Source organism: Sphaerodactylus townsendi, linkage group LG03 (genome assembly GCF_021028975.2).
Source record: "Sphaerodactylus townsendi isolate TG3544 linkage group LG03, MPM_Stown_v2.3, whole genome shotgun sequence".
Lineage (NCBI taxonomy): Eukaryota > Metazoa > Chordata > Lepidosauria > Squamata > Sphaerodactylidae > Sphaerodactylus > Sphaerodactylus townsendi.
In genome coordinates this window covers 92,075,783-92,095,230 of record NC_059427.1, presented here as the reverse complement: position 1 = coordinate 92,095,230, position 19,448 = coordinate 92,075,783, and the positions used below count along the sequence as shown (strand labels likewise).

Here is a 19,448-nt window from a genome sequence, read left to right as displayed (position 1 = left end):
ATCTCTCCAAAGACAGTGAATCCCAGAAAGAAACTTGGTTTCTAGAAATATCTGGAAGCCCCACATGTTTTTAAGCCCACGCTTTTAAGTATCCAAGTTTTCGTTCTTTAAAAAAACCCCTAAGATCTAAACCAGCTTTCTGGTTTAAAAGCCATATTCTGAAGACACACAAAAGCAAATTGAAACACAGCATCTGGAAACCCTCTTTTAAAAGCATATTTCAAAGTTTATGTGTTGTCCCCTTTTATATTGTTATCTGTATTTTGTTCCATAGTTGCATTTGTAGCCTAACTCATTCCAGTATTTTCCAAAACCCTCTGTTAGTCCTGTACACACAACCCTCTGATATGGAGAAGAGGATGGCAAGTCACAGCATAGTAAAGCCTGTAACTGACACATTAAAGCTGCTTAGTCATCCCAGATGTTTTTTCCCTTCAAATGCTAAGCAAAGAACTGTTTTGGCAGTTACAGCAGAGAGGGGAGTAATTTCTATGAGTCATACAGATCTGTTTTGCCACTATAACCCACATGTCTGCCACCCTCATGGCACAGACAACTCTTTGAATATAAAAACAATGATAAATCTGGTTGAACAGAAGGATTAAAATGAGGAGGGGGGATTTAGAGCAGCACCCTGCCATGGACTGCCCTGTCACCTTAACACTCTAAAGAATTGCAATCAATTTAATCCCACTATTGACACTTCTAGGGCAGCTGTTAAGCCCATCTATTTTTTTTTCTGAAATCAATTTTATTCACTGCAGATGCAGCACATCTAATTGTTGTGAAAATTCTGGTGCAACTTTGAGAACATGTCTCATTTGAGACTGGATTCCTCAAAACTGGATTCCTCAAAACTGGCCCCTTAGAATATGCCAGAATTTATAAGTTATTTATAAGTTTGCTAAGACACACAAGAGAGACAGAATGAGATCTACCCCTCGTCCCTCTTTCGAAAAGTTTCTCTTCATGATTTCTGGTAACCAGGACAAATTGTCACATACTTCTGCAGAAAGCAGAAAATAAATATGTTGCCCTTTGCAACTGGGCTACAACTGTGGTAGAGCAGCTATATCAAAAGTTTCCCACATTGTACCTCAGTGTATAAATCCCCTGCTTGTTTTTTCTCCACAATTAATCTTCTTCCTGAGTACCCTGGAACTTACTGTCTTGTAGGAGCAGTATGTTCCACAAGAAGGAACAGATCCTTGACGTCATGATTCCCATTCACAAAACAGAACCCTAGGACCACAAGCATGAAGTATGGAAACTCTGAAAAGCCTCAACATCTGACAGTAGGTTGGATAGTTTGGTATTTTGAGATGCATTTAATTCTGCAGAGAGCAGCACAGAATTTGGAAGCGCATTTGCTGCAAAATAGTACAGAGACTTTGCACCATCAATCGCAAAGACTCATTACATACTAAACTGAAGCCTGATGAAATACTTCAAACCTTCTGTTTGATATTAGTGAAACTACTGGTAATACAGCTAAAGTATCTTGTTTCAAATTCTGAAATGCTGCTAGTTGGTCATCCCTGATTTAGATTCTGGACAGGGAGAGGACCAACACCCCTTCAAACATGCAGGGCCACAGCTCAGTAGGCAAACACACATTTCACAAATAGAAGGTTTCAGGTTCAATCCCTAGCATTTCCTGTTAAACACCAGAACACAACCCTTGGAAAGACCTCTAGCTGAATTCTCAAGAACTACTGCATGTTGAAGTACGCAGTACTCAGCTAGATGGGTCAATGGGTTGACTTGGCATACGCAAGCTTCATAAACTCTTAGATGTTGTTGCTCCTTTTTCCATTTTGAGGGAACTGAACAAATAGGCAGATAATAAAAGAAGCACACTTACTTTGCCAAGTGATTCATAAGCAAATGAAGCATGTGTCTGTTTTTCTCAGGGAGTCTGTGTACTAAGCTGTGGACCTCTGAGATTCTTGATTCTTGATTCTCCAGTTCTGCAAAATGACAAGATACATTTTTCAGGACCAAAGCCCAATCCCAAATCACTGGATTTCTTCTCACTCGATAACTGTAACATGTACCAGATACAATCATATCTGGTGCATGTGCAAACATTAATACTGTAAAAATGAATCAATATCACCAGTGTAATTTTTACACAACACTCTGAAAAATTTTAATTTTTCCAAATCAACGTATGGCAGCAATTCTAGAAGACCAATGGAATACTGTTTTAAAACACTTGCAGGTTTATCCATAAATCTTAAAATGGAAACACATTTTAAATATACAGCGTTACAGCCTTGCATATGAAGTCATTTATTATTTAATCCAAATGCAATAAACAAAAATGTATCCTAGTCTAAGGGAATTAAATATTGAAAATGCAACGTATAAAATGCAGAGGCAGAGTGAGGGGAAACTCCGCCTGGGGCGCCCGCGCACCCTGTAACATCCCCGCCACGCCCTGGCCACGCCTCTGCCGCAGCTTCGCCCAGGGCGTCACGCCCGCCACGCCCTGTTGGCGCTACGCCTCTGATAAAATGGTTACCTCTATTTGGATCTATACCAGGGGAAATATTTAATAGCTCAGCTCATCTACGCCAAGCACAAAGTAGCAATTCTGGTGTAGTCTAAATCAGTCTAACATATATACAAATTCATTCACATTTTCCTGACACAATGAAAGAGAGTAAATTCAACACATCACCCTGTCACAAGAACATCGAGGTTGGAAAACACTTGGCCCTGATAATTCAGAACTGTCTGGACACAACTACACTTTTATCATGCAAAGTAGCAAAACAGGACTACAAGTGAGAGAAGTGACATGCACATCCTAAGGGATGTTTTTGCCTTTACTTATACAGAGCTGGTACAGCATAAGGGCTAAGAGCCTGAGCTATGAATCATGGAACTCCTCAATTTCAATAGTGAATGTGTGTAACATAAAATCACTGGTGACTTATAGCAACCATATAGTTTTTTCAAGGCAAGAGACATTTAGAGGTGGTTTGCCATTGCCTGCCTCTGCATGAGCTGAGAGAATTCTCAGAGAACTGTGAGTGGCCCAAGGTCTGACAGAGTAAGCGGTTTATCAACGGATAGGTGCGTTACCAGAGAAAGATAAGTGCAGTTGAAGACGGCTTGGCACAGCAGACGAATAACTCCACACCACACAGTAGCTTCACTTCAAAGAAGGAATTTTACTTTCAGGTGCAAGCTATATACAAGTGATTTCATCAAGGAGGAACAAACACGCAGCATGCCCTCGCAAAAGTAAACATAAGGAAATCCCTTTAACAGATATTGTGCACTGATAGTGCTCTGCTAATATACAAACACTGCCCAATCACTGGCAAGGTCAGCTTAAAGCACTGTGGGGATCCAGGGACTGGTTTTGGTTCAGTTGCACTCAGGCTTTCACTGCCAACTGACCCACTGGATGAAGCAGAGTGCAAAGTCATTTAGAATACTCCATGATCTGTGCACAAGAATGCACAACCATATTTACTTTGTTTCCCTGACACCCTTCTCGGCCTTGTGTACAGATTTCATTTATTTACGAATACATTTTACATGGTTACATTACATCATGCAAACACATTTGGGTACGAGTTACAATACCAAGTTCTAGGGTAACAGGTTTCTATAACTTGTGCAAAAGTACCTCGCTTTGGATTTAAGATGTCGTAATTGCTGCACAGATGTTCAGTTGGTACATATTCCAATCTGATGTCACCTTTACTGAACTAACTCTCTCAACGCTTTGGTATTTAACTGCTATGTATTTTGGTCCTAGCCTTCATAGCTTTCCATGTATAGCCATATGAATGCATGTTTGCGGGAATCTTCTGCAAGATTTTCACAGGCTTTTCATACACCGCATTCAGATCAGATAACAAATTGTTAGGAGTCCACAAAGTTCTGAACAAGGATTTCAGAGAAGCTCTAACAGAACTCTGCTTCCGAAGCTGACAATGCTACAGGGTTCTGTTTTCCTATGCTTCTTCCAGCTGCTAATGACAGAGTTCTTGCATATTTCATCATTAAGAACTTGGGCCTGAACACCCACTTCCCGTCACTTCTCCTCCCAAGAAAGAGCTATCAGCTACTGCTGATAAAGATGATTACTGTCATCAGGACAAATCAGCCATAACTTTTTGTTACGTAATGTTCCTTCTTTAAATATCATACGACAACTCTTTTGACACCTTTCACAGTCACATGCGAACGCTGGTTTGGACGTACTCTTCTGTTTAACACACCTTACTGCATAAGCTAAATGCTCTAATCTTGTCCAGTTACTTAAAACAAAAGACTTCCCAATTACAGAACGTGATAGAGTGTCAGGTTTATCAAAATAAAGTGTCAAGCATTTGGGTTTTGAGAAAATCTACAAGACATAGAGTATCCAAATGTTTTTTAGCATCAGTTAGATCTCACATGTTTTTACTAACTCTCCTATTTTCTTAGATTGTAGCAAAACAAGACCACCTTTTAGGATTGTGTAGAGTTATTTCAGTAATACCTAAATACGCATTTCAGATATGTCCAGGTAGGGTCTTTTCACCTTTGAAAATGCTTGCTTAGCTCATGGTGGAACAGAATCAATTGCCTCTTCATCTGTTTTAAGCTGCAACACATAAATCATCAACATATACACCAATAAGAGATGATTTGGTTTGTCATTTTGAACCTTTTGTGTAAAAACACATGGATCAAGCAACACTTTTCTGCGAAAACCAAAAGGTTTAACAAAGCAATCATTTAAAAGCACTGATTTCCCAATTTTCATGCGGATTGATCGAAGTCCCATACAAAGACTTCTTCAGAACTGAAGCACCTGGTTCTTTTTGCTTAGTTTGAAAAGCCAGGTATTGGTTGCAAAATATTAAATTTCCTGATTTAAAGGGAGTTGATTAAGGTAAGCAGTTGCTTAAAATCATAATGGCGCATCAAAACCTTTCTGTAACTGCTGAGGGTAAGATACAGTCTTAAAGACTCACTTTTAGGCTTTGTAGGAGAAAAGAGTTTCTATTCAAAATCTTGCATGTAAGGTTTGATCTATAGCTCCTGTGCTAATGCACATCTAATTTGCTTTGGAAAAATAACACTGTCATCAGTGCTAAAGGCCTTTTCTTCTATAAACCCACCTTAGACACCTACAACTTTGCAACCTTGAGAGCTTCTCTACTTCCTCAAAAAACATTTTGCTCTCAACCAAGGAATCATATTCTTTTTGCATAGCTTCTTGCCATTTTTGCTGCTCCTCAGGATCTCTGGTTGCCATCATCTCATTGTATGACTTTGGTTCAACTCCAGGTTTGCGGATACTGACACTCAACTGTCTACAGTGAACCTTTTACATCTATCAGGGTGGAACACCTTTTATTGTGTCTTTTCAGGACCTTCTTGGGACAACAGGGCTTTGCATGTCAGTACTATTCTGCTCTGACTCAGTCTCGCCCTCCCTTCTTTCATTACAGTTTCTGTTTTCGCAGGAGGTGAGCGAGCATGACCTTAATGACCTTAGGCGTAAATGGGAGGAACCCGGTGGTTGACTGGTTGCTGCTAGAAACTTAGCACGCTGATCAGACAAATGGGGGCAGGTAAAACACCTCAGTATTAGTACGGGATTTGCTCCCAACCAGCATGGTTCTCTACCAAAATTAGCTTTCTAGATATCACTACATCGCCAAAAAAGACAGAAAAAATTCTATAAGCTTTTCGCTTCTGGCTGGTAGCCACGAACCCTCAAACGCGCGTATATATTTGGGTTGTCCCTTCCCTTCTTTCTTGTTCCTTTGGAATGAGAACATTTGCAAAACTTCCAAAAAATCCCTCAAATGCTTCAAGAGGGTGCTTTTCCAAAAAAGCAGGTAAAATGGGGTGTTTGATTGATTGTCTCACCTCCACAATCTATTTGCTACATGAGATAGGTAGCTGTGCTAACAGCTTCACCCCCCAAAAGTGAAAAGGCAACCGTTTGCATCCATCAACAAACAATCACGCATGACGGCAGATGAGGAAATTTTACCAGAAACCCCATTCTCAAACGTGGAGAAAAAAGGGTTTGTTTTCCTGTGAATCCATGCCTTTTTGGGCCAACCAATGTTGAAAAATCATTGCCCAGGAACTTCGCCCTCTATCAGATTGTAATCTGGCTAGTTTATAGGGAAAAATTGCGCTCAATCCATTGCCACCCACTGCTTAAACTTTTCTAAAGGCTTCAGCTTTTTGTTTTCAAACAACACAGTATAAGTATACCTGCTGAAATCATCTACCAGCACCATGAAACATATTGGCACCACCTTGTGTGGGAGAAAACCGGGCCAGTTAGAATTCGAGCATTACGAACAAGAGAGAACTGCTTCTCTCCGTTATTCTTTGACTGACTGCAGTGGAGGGGTGAGCTTTCACTCCTTTAGTTTTGACTTCGCACACTGCACAGTCAAAGGTAACAATTTAATGCAGGGCTTTACATTCACGTACAATAAACTCTTGCTTAGCAAGTTGCCTTTAAAAAGTAGAAAAACTGGAAATGCCCAAGTACTTCCGGTGTAAAGCATGGACAACAGTTGTCTTCATGCATAGGACGGTTAGGATAGACAAGAGACATGTTCTTCACTGCTCCGCATTCTTGGGAATCATTTTATACAACTTATTCTCAAAGCTTTCCCTTTGCACAGAACAATGCCATTCAGTTTCACATAGCACATGTCATCAAATAACAAAATCAACTTTATAAACCATCATGTGTTAGGACTGGCTGCAGATAACAAACACAAAATCTAAATTTTGCACCCAATACCACATTTTTAAGAGACTTTGCCTAAAGAAGGCACAAATGCAGTTCGCGCTTGTAGGTGGCTAACTCTCGCACTCGGACTGTCTGCTTCAAGCAAAGGGCTTTACGCGTGAGCAACTATTGTTGATTCCTTTAACGCCCTTCAGCAGGGACCTGGAGATTTACCATATGCTCAGTACAAGCAGAGTCAATAAGCCAGGAAACTGCTCCTGAATCTCTACCAGCACACGTAACCAGCAAAGCAGGATTCAGCTCTGTCTTTGCTTCTCAAAAGAAAGGCTTCTTTGTATGACTTCCCTTCTGTTGCCCGCTAATTGGCTAGATCCAGAACTTCTGCACAATTACTGGGCTACATGTTTTGTCTGACCCGCTAAACGTAGCAACGACGCACAGCAAAAGAGGATTTCACAGACGAAGCGCCTCTGACACGGCTTTTCACCACTCTCCGGACAGGCCGAAGCACTGCTTCTCTCCAGCACATTCTTTCTAAGCCGCATTCGCGCTGAAGTAATCTCTCTCTGCTTCTGCTTCACTCCAGCAGACTGGTAGTAAATCGAAATCGAAGTAAGCTCGCCTTCTTTTCACATTCTGTAAGCATCAAAACAAGCTGCTCCCAAGAACTGTCCAAGGGACGAAAGGAGGAGATAATATTTATGAGCTTCCTTCTTGGAATGCAAGACCTTCTGCTTTCTGAAAGTTCAGCGCTTAAAAGGAGTCTGAATAGCCTTGCAAAGTGGAGTTGGAGACCACACTCTCACCAGCCTTCTCAGCTTTCAGGTTATATAAGAAGCTTTACGCCAAGTGAGTAGAACCTTGGAACTCCGGCTTCATGTCCCGGGCTGGTGCAGCCCTCTTTAACACCTCCCCAGACGCCATGGGCACTTGGCGGCGCTCTGCAATTACGCCACCAGCTGAGAATCAGCCACTGCCAGGATGAGGATAGTAGCTCTTGCTCTTTTCATCAGCCCTCCGTTCTATACTCGTTGCGAGCTCGGGCTGCCGGGGGGGTACTCTCAACTTAATGCCCCACAGGTCATCTCTGGATAAGAATTAACTCTTCATTTTACAGCTCCACGGGCATGTAGTTCGGTCTCCGTCTGTGCCCTCGCTAAAAGGCAAACTGGTAGCTGTAAACGCCATATGACTGCCTCTGTAACCCACACACAGCCCGCGGCACTTCACGCCACTAACACTTTCAGCACTAATACCTATTCCTCGCGTGTAACGGCAAACTCTGGGGCCCATAACCTGACAGGAGTAAGTTGCTTATCAACGGATAGGTGTAAGTTACCAGAGAAAAGATAAGTGCAGTTGAAGACGGCTTTGGTACTACACAGCGCGAATCCGAATCAACTCCACAATCAATACATGGGTAGCTTCCTACTTCAAAGAAGGAATTTTACTTTCAGGTGCAAGCTAAATACAGTGAACATCAAGGAACAAACCGGCAGCATGCCTCGCAGTAAACAAGAATCCCTAACAGATATTGTGCACTGATAGTGCTCTGCTAATATACAAACACTGCCCAATCACTGGCAAGGTCACAGCACCGGATCAGACTGGTTTGGTTCAGTTGCATCAGGCTTTTGCCAACTGACCCTGGATGACAAGTGTTGTCATTTAGATCTCCATGATCTGTGCACAAGATGCACACCATATTTACTTTGTTTCCCTGACAAGGTCACCCAGCAGGCTTCATGTGGAGGAGTGGGGAATTGAACCCAGTTCTTCAGATCAGAGTTTGCCACTCTTAACTACTATACCACTCAAGTTTCAGTAGTACACCTACCTTTAACTGATTAGGTGATCTCAGGCAAGTCATTCTCCTCCTATCTCAATTCCCACTCCCCAATCTAAAATACAAGGATGATAATACTGGCTTGCACATCTATAGCACAAAACATCTTTACCCTATAATTGTATGAATTCCCAGAAATACTGGGATTAATGCAGACGTCTTTTAAGAGATTACTTCACACCTCTATATTTCTCATTGCTTCAAACTGGCCTCAATATCATAATCATCATCATAATCATCATCATCATCATTATTGTTATTATTAGTTCCATCTAACATGAAAACATTTCTTGGTGGGAGAGAATGGGTTGGTTGATGCTCTTGATGTTTGGGCCCCCCATTTCGTGTCTGAGTTCCATCATAAATATCCTCACCGTCCAGGAGGCCCCTAGGTTATCATCAGGGAGGCAGTATGTCATGACCAACCCATTTCTGGTTTGATCCTGGTATGTCTCCTGAGTGGGGCATAGGTTCCTCTTTCTCTTCTCTACTCCCTTTGAATTACTGTGATTGTACTTTCTCACTGTCTGTGTTTTTGCTTCTAAAGCAATGCTTTATCAGCTCATTAGACACCTGCTGCTGCAGTTCTTGCAGTAGTGTGGAATGTAGGTTGTTTTGGCCCTGGTGGAGGTTGCATTGCCTCTGGACAGTGGGCCTGGTGGGTCATCATCCCCCCTTGGGAACTGGTAGTCAGGGATGGTGTTTGTAACATGGAGGCATGATTTTGGGTATAATGGAGGGTGCTTTGTTGCTTATACTTAAGTTCTGGCAATAGAAGTCCAAATGCTTATTCCTGACATTGTTCCATAATAAAGAAATCATCTGAATACAGAGTCTTGTTATCAAACCATCCAGGGGCATGACACTTAGTTCAAGAATGAAGTTATTCAAAAGAAATACCATCTTAACAGAATCAGAAAGTTCAATGCTAGGTGCTAAAATAGGGCTTACGTACTTCGCTCAAATCTCACAATAAACAGGGCAGTAATGTACAGCATGCTGAATAGTTTCAGCTCATCTAATAAGGTCAATGTCTTCCTGAATAAGCTACATTTTGGAATCTTCCATAAAGAAGTGCAGATGGCATAACATTGAACCTAGCCAGAGAAAAGGCTCTATGTTACTCAGATTCTGGAGGTGATGAAGATATGCAACCATCTGAGCTATTTTAAATGGGATCCCCAAATTCAATGGAGAACAGGTCTTAGTGACTGCACCATTAAGATTTTGTGCTTCTATCTCCAAGAGTCTAAATTTTTTTAAAAGCCTCAGATGCCAAAAGCATATATAGCGAGCCCGCAGATAAACTAAGGGATCAATTTTTTTTAATTGAGGTTAGCCAATTGGAGATATTGGATTCAATGAACATTTGATGAACAGAACAGAGCATTTGATGAATGAACAGGCTTCTATGCTTTGTTCTCCAGCTTGAAAAATGCAGCTAAAAGGGGGCCCACCAATCTGAATCTACTTTTACATTTTCAGAAATCAGGGCATCTGTTCCTGGAACTTTCCCCATTGTAAACTGATGAATTAGATTTATTATTTCATCAGATGTTACAGGTGACCATTCTGGTATGTCAACTACACGGGGATCTAAACAGTCCATTTTGCATATCATTTCCTTGCGAAATTGATTTCAAAAATATTGGAATCATATATGAGGAGGAATACTTGCCATAGAAGGAGAATCGGTAAGAAGGGTTCCAGTTACCGTGGCCCAGAACTGCTTTGGGTTATTTGATAATGCAGTATGAAAATGTTGATCCCAGTTATGTTTTATAAACTCATTTCTTGTTTTAATAAGTTAATGTAATTAGTTTTAGACATCAAAAAAATTAATTGGAAGAGTTGGGGCCTCAGTTTTATGATAATGAGCATATACAGCATGGATTGGGCTTTTTAGCTCTTTGCATTCTTTGTCAAAGCAGCCTTTCTCACTCCCTCTCCTTTCAATCCCCACCTTCGGGTTCCTGCTTAAGAGCTTCAATAATATATGTTATGAAGTTTTCATCGATTTTTATTCCTTCTAAGGAGCATTCTGAACTAATTATATAGAAGATCTGTAAGCTAAAATGGTTGTGGTTTAAAGGAGTTCTTTGGTTTTCTCTGCTGGACAGGTAGACCATAAACTTCTTGGTAAAAGATCTGGTTCATTACTCTGGACTGCTACAGAATTGAAATTTGAACAGAACATAAATATTAGAGGAAACTGATCACTAATAATTTGATCCCTCACTGAAAAATAAATAAGAAAGTTCTACAAAGAGGGTGAGAACAAAGCATAGGCTATTTTGCTACAACCTTTGGATGATTCAAAGGTATATTCATTTGCGTTGTACTAAAACCCACAACGTTTTTAACACAGTCATTATTAACATTATTGAGCTGGTTTCTTGGCTTCGGGGGCATAATTAAAAATTCCTGACTCCTTCTCTTTGCTGGCATCAAATCATCCCATAAGGGGGCAAACTGGTGGACATCTGCTTCGACCAGAGTTCCTATTAATCCTATAGAATCCTGTGACAAAGTACAGACACACCTACTAACACAGTGGGAGGGAGGAACCTCTCTTCAGGAATGCTTTACCACGCTTGAGTTCAGCTGATGTTCTGATTGCCAACTATGATCAAAGAGCAGATTTATCAACCGGCTGCTTAACTATATATGCCTGTTTGGCTTGAACAGGGAGATGTTTGCGTGAGGTGATAAGTGGCCAAGAGTTGGCTTTTGCTTCCCCACACCCACACTTTGAAGCAACCCCACCCTACAAGGCTATGACGGAGCAAAGTTTCCCAAGCTGGAGGTCACAAAGCATGCCTCAACTGATTCTCCTGACCTTCCTTATCCCTTGGTGAATTTTCCTGTGAGTGGGATCAGAAGTGTTTCCCTAATCAGCTAAGACTTGGCTTCTGATCTCCCGCCCTGCGAAGCAAAACCCATAACCTGTTGAGAAGCTGCTTCAGTTGTGCAAAGATGAAATGAAGAGATCTCAGGCCTGACTGGCCTCCAATTCTGGCATTCAAAAGTTGCATGTTGTGGCATTCAAAAGCTTCGCTTAGCTTTTGAATTCTGAGGACACCTACTTTTGTTTTCCATTATACAATTGCACTTCAATCATCAAATATCGTTTGGTGACAGCAATTATCCAAACAGTTGAAGAGCAACTGCTCCTGCAAATTTGGCATGCAAACCACCTCTCTAACATCTTGGCCCCCTTTTACTGTAGGAAACACAAGGTAACATATCCTCTTGCAATTACAATTCCATTCCTGCTTGCAGAAGCTGATCTGTGCCAATTAATTGAAATGGGCTAGGAAGTTACATTCAGTCATTCCACCATCTCCCTCAAGAAGTCATGGCAAAGTACTTACTTGCTGCTTTGATGAAGCTTCTTTGAAACTGATACATCATGAGTGGCCCTGGGAGCATTCTGGAATACAGAGAGTAAAGGGGAGACAAATCAAAGCAGTAAGAGATGACAGAATGGCTGAAATGCATTGAATGGCTGAGCCTGCCATTACCATAAATCCTTCTTAATCATATAGGGCACAGCTAAACACTGCCAACTCAGCGAGCTGGCTGCTCTCAACAAAACTCTCACAGTTATCAGAGAGAAGGAAGATTAATTCCCGATTTCTGCTTAATTAAAATCAAGCAAAATTTCACAAGTAGCAGAATAAATGCTCTTACATAATTCACTTTTTTTAAAAAGCACATCCAGGAAATTCTTCAAAACAGAATAAAAAGAATCAACCTGAGAATAAGATGACAATTATCTCCGTAAAGATATATTTCCCCTTCGTTTGGTGAACAAAAGGTAATTCTAGTAAGGTACAGGTGAATATTTTTTTTAAAGGTCCAGCAGTTATTAGATTTTTACTGGCAAAATTATCTAAACTACTTAAAAACATCCTTAACGCAGAGCTTATTATTATTATTTTATTCTTATTGCATTGTTGAAGGTTTTCACAGCTGGAATCAGCTGGCTGTTGTGGGTTTTCTGGGCTGTGTGGCTGCAGTTTGGTAGTTTGGGCAAAGAGTTAGAAGCAAGAACTACCAAACTATAGCCACACAGGCCCGAATATCAGACACAGCCAGTTTATATCCCATCTTTTTGTCCTCTCAAGGGGCCACCAAGGCAGTTAAAAATTTGAAAGATACATCATGAAATGACACTTTAAAATAATTAAAATCAACCTCTGCCAAAATACATTACTACAATGAATAAAAACAGCGTTTAAGAAGATACAAATACATAAAAATAGCAATTCAGCACTGGTCAGTTTATTATTATCCCTTCACTATTCATTCATCTGAGGAAAATACCTAATAAACAAAGCAGTTTTATGATTTTGTGACATTTAAAAATCTTAGCAAAGAAGCATGTACTTTGCATGTAACGAAAACAGAGGACCTCAATAAAGGGAATAAAGTATCTCTTGTTTTCTTTATTTGAATTTGGAAGTTGGGGTGCATTTGCACATCTTCCTAGTTGTGGGCATATGAATCACATTCACTGAACATGAGTGGAATGAGAGTGGGATGAGCTCCCGCCTCCGTGCACTCATATCATCATCATCTGCAGAGATAGTAATAACAAGCATTTTTTGTGGTTTGGTTTCCCCCAGCTGGATTCATTTGGAGGACTGGGGAAATCGAAACCGGTTCTACAGATTAGAGTCCACTGCTCTTAAGTACTACACCGTGTTTGCTCTTATCTGGTTCGTAAAGCATCCACACCCAAGTGAACCACGGTAAAGGTTAATAAATATTATCATGCTAGCAACAAATTAAGTAAGTCTCCTGTTTGGGTCAGGAGTACCTCTTGCACCTCTCTGGATAGTTAACACGAGCCTTTGGAATGCCTGTTCAAAGCTTAGAGGACAGCAGAATAAAAAATAGATGGAAACTGGTGTTGGGAGTGGGTCTCCCACATCATGTTTGCGGTTTTTAACCTGCTGCCAAATAAATCCTCCCTTTATTGCTGCATGATTAATAGCAACAAATTTCATTGTGTTGAGAAAATGCCAAAGGAAATAGTGTGCTTTTAGAATTCCACAGTCCTCTGTGCTTTCCTGGATTGGAATCCCATTAAATGACATTCACCATTCTGGCCTTGTTGCAAACTAACCCCAACATTTATAGCAATTATGTTCCTACACTTTAAAATGCAGCCACACAAGAGTTCAGGGCTAAAATGTCAAGTGGGGGACGGGGGAGACTGGGAACCGCTGTCTCACTGTAAGACGTCAAAATGTGGTAAAGAGGAGAATGCTGGAATGCAGAGTGCCTTTGGTGACAGGATAAAGCTTAAATCACAGTGAAGTCAGTGATAAATTACTACAATATATTGCAAGGAGTTTCTGCAAGATTAGGCCTGTACTGTAGTACAGTCCTGGTAGCAATGATTAAGGGTGGAATTGCATGTTATACTAGTAAGCACGTGTCTCCCAAAAATGCACTTGCTGATTAATCCCAAAGCAGGGGCAGGGTGCAGCTGAATGTTTGGAGCTATTTAACTCTTGCTATGCCTGTTGATTCTTACCTGCAAGGGTGCTCCCAAGGCACCTAACCTTTTCTTTTCTTGTCCTTAGAAAACCTTTTCTATGAGGAAAGACTAAAGAGCCCGGAGCTTTTCAATTTATATATAAGTGTACTGTGGAAGGGCTTGATGAGGTTTTATAAAATTATGTATGGCAGAAAAAGTGGATACGGGGAGATTTTTCCTCACATAACACTACAGCTCCAGGGCACCCAGTAAGGTTGGTGGGGAACAGATTCAAGAGGGGAAAAGGAAATACTTCTTTTCACAGCAAGTCATTAAATTGCAGAATTCACTGTCAGTGGATGAGGGTAACAAGGACAGCACTAAAAGGAAATTAAACAAATTTTTTGATAGGTTCATCAGTGACTACTAGCCATTATGAGTAAGGAGAACTTACTAATCTTGCTAATGGCTACCAGCCATTATGAGTAAGGAGAACTTACTAATCTATAAGGAGAACTTACTTAACTTAAACTAACTAAGATTAATCTGACAGGATGCCTCCTATGTTCTTGTGGCTTTGGAGCTCAGATCAGAAAAGAAAAAAATCAGTTAAGAGACATTTGCAAGGGAGACTCAGTTGACCCAAAAATAATTCAATACCCTTCCACAATTAATATCACCAGCGTTATGAAGGTTGGGAGTTTTATACTTCTTTTGTAAAATGTACTTTCATCCTAAGTCCTAAAGTCATGGCAGGAGTGTGAACAGAAACAGTCAATGAAGTAAAGTAAAGCAGAAATTTTAATACACTAGAGATGCCAGGAACAAAGGAAAGAAAGAAAGAAAGAAAGAAAGAAAGAAAGAAAGAAAGAAAGAAAGAAAGAAAGAAAGAAAGAAAGAAAGAAAGAAAGAAAGAAAGAAAGAAAGAAAGAAAGAAAGAAAGAAAATGGGGGGTACCTTCTTAACTTACCTCAAGTATGTTTTCAGTGCACTAGTGATTGTTTTTATCTCCCACTCTGCACAGATGTCATCTTCTGTTTCAGCTGTTTTAGGATCTAAGGAGACAGAAATAAGTGAACCTTCAAGGCAACAAATTAATCTGCACCAAAATTAACCTTGTCGTCTGGTTATAATGCACTACCTATAAATTCTCCTTGCTGCAATCCCATTATTCATTAGTACGGCTTCTGCGGGCACAGTTAAAAGAGAAAAGGGACTGTGTGTTGTTGACCAACCCTGGGCTTTGTTGACTGGACTATCTATTCTGCCACTGCTTATTCTCCTCAACTCCTTGGACAAGAGAGAGGAACTGGGAGACTCTTTCTAAAAAGGTTGATACAGTCCCAGGAAAAGAGCCCAATTAGCCCCATCTGGCCTCTGGAGAAGCTCAGAAATGAGAAAGGGGCCTCTGTTAGAGAATGGCAACAGAGGCCAGGGCATTCCATCAGCATTGGCTGGTGAGCCTGCTGAAGTCTTTCCTGAGTAACAAAAGCGAGTTCACACCCTGAGAATCTGAATGGTACTATACATTTATAAGTCACTGATATTTTTAAACATTTTTTAACATGGACTCATGAGTGGTATGTGATGCTGATACATTCAATGGAAACACATACTTGACTCAAAAACTAGATAACAATATGTTTACTCCTATTACTTCATAGGAATGTCATAAACAAAAATTCCTTTCAATCAAAATAGGCAATCCTATTGCTTCATAGGAATTTCCTTTACAAGATTCTCTTTTCAGAATTAACAAGAAGTATTAATTAGGTAAATAACAACAAAATTCTCAGCTAAAGTGTAACAAAGCAGCGTATGAGCCTCATTCAAGTATTTTTACTGCGGTGTAACACGCAAATTAATTACAATACATAATCCTTTTATCCAAGTCAAAGTAGAACATATCGTTCATAATAGGTAACAACTCTTTGTGAAATCAGTCCATTCTTGGCTCTTCAATGAGAATACTGTCTGAAATAGGTCATAGAGACATATCACTCCAGTCTTGTTTCAACTGAAGTGGCTTCCAGACCTAATTCAAAGTTCAGGTATTAACCTTTAAAGCCCTGAACAGCCAGGGACTTGCATACCTTAAGAACCACCTACTCCCACACAAACCTACAACACAACTGTCTTCAAGGATTTGCTTCAGGTGTCCTATCATCTCATTCTAGAAAGGTGGCAACCTGAGAAAGTGCCTTCTTGGGTGTGGCACCAAAAGTATGGAAATCCTTCATCTGTGAGCTTCATTTACCGGTATCCCGCTCATTGCCTTCTACCAGTAGCTGAAAATTTTTCTTTTGTTAATCTGGTGTACCCTTACTGACCACCCCTCTTGTTTGTTTTTAACTGCTAGTTATATATGCATATATACCTAAGTATATATGCATGTAAGTGTGTGTGTGCATAAATATATAAACATGCACTCATTCACAGGTGTATGCACAGACACACACATTAGATAGACAGAATGTGTGTAAGAACATAAGAACATAAGAACAAGCCAGCTGGATCAGACCAAATTCCATCTAGTCCAGCTCTCTGCTACTCGCAGTGGCCCACCAGGTGCCTTTGGGAGCTCACATGTAGGATGTGAATGGCCTTCTGCGGCTGTTGCACCCGATCACCTGGTCTGTTAAGGCATTTGCAATCTCAGATCAAAGAGGATCAAGATTGGTAGCCATAAATTGACTTCTCCTCCATAAATCTGTCCAAGCCCCTTTTAAAGCTATCCAGGTTAGTGGCCATCACCACCTCCTGTGGCAGCATATTCCAAACACCAATCACACGTTGCGTGAAGAAGTGTTTCCTTTTATTAGTCCTAATTCTTCCCCCCAGCATTTTCAATGAATGCCCCCTGGTTCTAGTATTGTGAGAAAGAGAGAAAAATTTCTCTCTGTCGACATTTTCTACCCCATGCATAATTTTGTAGACTTCAATCATATCCCCCCTCAGCCGCCTCCTCTCCAAACTAAAGAGTCCCAAACGCTGCAGCCTCTCCTCATAGGGAAGGTGCTCCAGTCCCTCAATCATCCTTGTTGCCCTTCTCTGCACTTTTTCTATCTCCTCAATATCCTTTTTGAGATGCGGCGACCAGAACTGGACACAGTACTCCAAGTGTGGTCGCACCACTGCTTTATATAAGGGCATGACAATCTTTGCAGTTTTATTATCAATTCCTTTTCTAATGATCCCCAGCATAGAGTTTGCCTTTTTCACAGCTGCCATGCATTGAGTTGACGTTCCCATGGAACTATCAACTAAGACGCCTAAATCCCTTTCCTGGTCTGTGACTGATAGCACTGACCCCTGTAGCGTGTATGTGAAATTTGGATTTTTTGCCCCTATGTGCATCACTTTACATTTTGCTACATTGAACTGCATTTGCCATTTCTGAGCCCACTCACCTAATTTATCAAGGTCCGCTTGGAGCTCTTCGCAATCCTTTGTGGTTCTCACCACACTACATAATTTGGTATCATCTGCAAACTTGGCCACCACGCTACCCACCCCTACTTCCAGGTCATTTATGAATACGTTAAAGAGCACTGGTCCCAAAACGGATCCTTGGGGGACACCACTCCCAACATCTCTCCATTGTGAGAACTTCCCATTTACACCCACTCTTTGTTTCCTGTTTCTCAACCAGTTTTTAATCCATAGGAGGACTTCCCCTCTTATTCCTTCATTGCTGAGTTTTCTCAACAGTCTCTGGTGAGGAACTTTGTCAAAAGCCTTTTAGAAATCCAAGTAGACAATGTCCACTGGTTCACCCCTGTCCACATGCCTGTTTACACCCTCAAAGAACTCTAGTAAGTTTGTAAGACAGGATTTGCCTCTGCAAAAGCCATGCTGACTCTCTCTCAGCAGGTCTTGCTTTTCTACATGTTTTATAATTTTATCTTTAATGATAGATTCTACTAATTTACCAGGAACAGATGTCAAACTGACTGGCCTGTAATTTCCCGGGTCCCCCTAGATCCTTTCTTAAAGATTGGTGTGACATTGGCCATCTTCCAGTCTTCAGGGATGGAGCCTGATTTCAGGGATAAGTTGCATATTAAAGTGAGAAGATCAGCAATTTCATGCTTGAGCTCTTTAAGAACTCTTGGGTGAATGCAATCTGGGCCAGGGGATTTGGTAACATTTAGTTTATCAATGGCTGCCAGAACTTCTTCCTTGTCTACCACTATCTTCGCTAGTTCCTCGGATTCTCCTAAGAAGCTTGGTTCAGGTGCAGGAATGTTCCTCACCTCCTCTTGGGTGAAGACGGATGCAAAGAATTCATTCAGCTTCTCTGCAATCTCCCTGCCATCTTTTAGCACACCCTTTGTTCCTTTGTCATCTAACGGGCCTAACGCTTCCCTTGCTGGCTTCCTGCTTTTGATGTACTTGAAGAACTGTTTGTTGCTGGTCTTGATGTTCGCAGCCATGCATCCTCATAATCCTTTTTTGCCTCCCTTACAGCTAACTTGCTTCTCTTTTGCCACCATTTGTGTTCCCTCTCATATTCTTCATCAGCCAAACTGGACTTCCATTTTCTAAAAGACATTTTCTTTTTTCTGATAATTTCCCCAACCTCTCTTGTTAACCATGGTGGCTTTCTTTTGGACTGGGTGCTGCCTTTTCTAACCTGTGGAACACATTCCAGCTGAGCTTTTATTACTGTGTTTTTAAATAACCTCCAAGCATCCTATGGACACAGTTTTGACTTCTCTTGATTTTCCCTTTCAGCTTCCTGCTTACACTATCCCCTCTCATCTTTTGAGAGAAATTTCCTTTTCTGAAGGCAAATGTAACTACATTAGTAGTTGCCACTTGTTCAAGCATGTTGAGATACTCGAATCTTGACAGGCATTGTGGTCGCTTGTCTCCCTATTGGCTCAACAACACTGACTTCCTGCACTCAGGTCCTGGGTCCCACACATATAGAATTAGGATCTAGATCACCTCCTCCTGGTTGGTTCCACAACCATCTGCTCTTAAGCCACACAGTCATTTAGCATATCCAGGGAATGCTCTCTCCTTACTTAATGACCTCGAACATGCATTTTTTCCCAGCTTCTATATGGGGATAAGTTAAAATCACCCATTACCACTACATTTTTTTGTTTTTGTTGGCCTCTCTAATTTTTTTCCTTTTTCCATCTCTAGAATCCTCTCTTGTGCACTTCTTGGTCAGGGGACTATAATATATTCCTAATATTAAACTGTCTCCTTCTACACCTGGTATTGATATTATCCATAGTGATTCTGTAGGGGAACCAGCTCCCCTTGCATTGTCTATTTTATGTGATACTATGCTCTCTTTTGATGTAAAGGGGCAACTCCACCCCCCAATGCTACTGTCCTTATCCCTTCCTATAGAG

At 40.9% G+C, this 19,448-nt stretch overlaps 1 protein-coding gene across 4 annotated transcripts in view; it reads right to left on the bottom strand.

The window, feature by feature from the left end:
• The window catches only part of ARHGAP26 (Rho GTPase activating protein 26), a 380,547-nt gene that overhangs the window by 137,348 nt on the left and 223,751 nt on the right, over positions 1-19,448 (bottom strand). For all 4 annotated transcript variants that reach the window (XM_048489629.1, XM_048489631.1, XM_048489630.1 and 1 more), the window contains 3 exons: positions 15,047-15,131; positions 11,960-12,018; positions 1,865-1,970 (listed from right to left, as the gene is read on the bottom strand). In XM_048489629.1, coding sequence (XP_048345586.1) covers positions 1,865-1,970; positions 11,960-12,018; positions 15,047-15,131 — 250 coding nt within the window. The remainder of the gene's footprint in view (positions 1-1,864; positions 1,971-11,959; positions 12,019-15,046; positions 15,132-19,448) is intronic.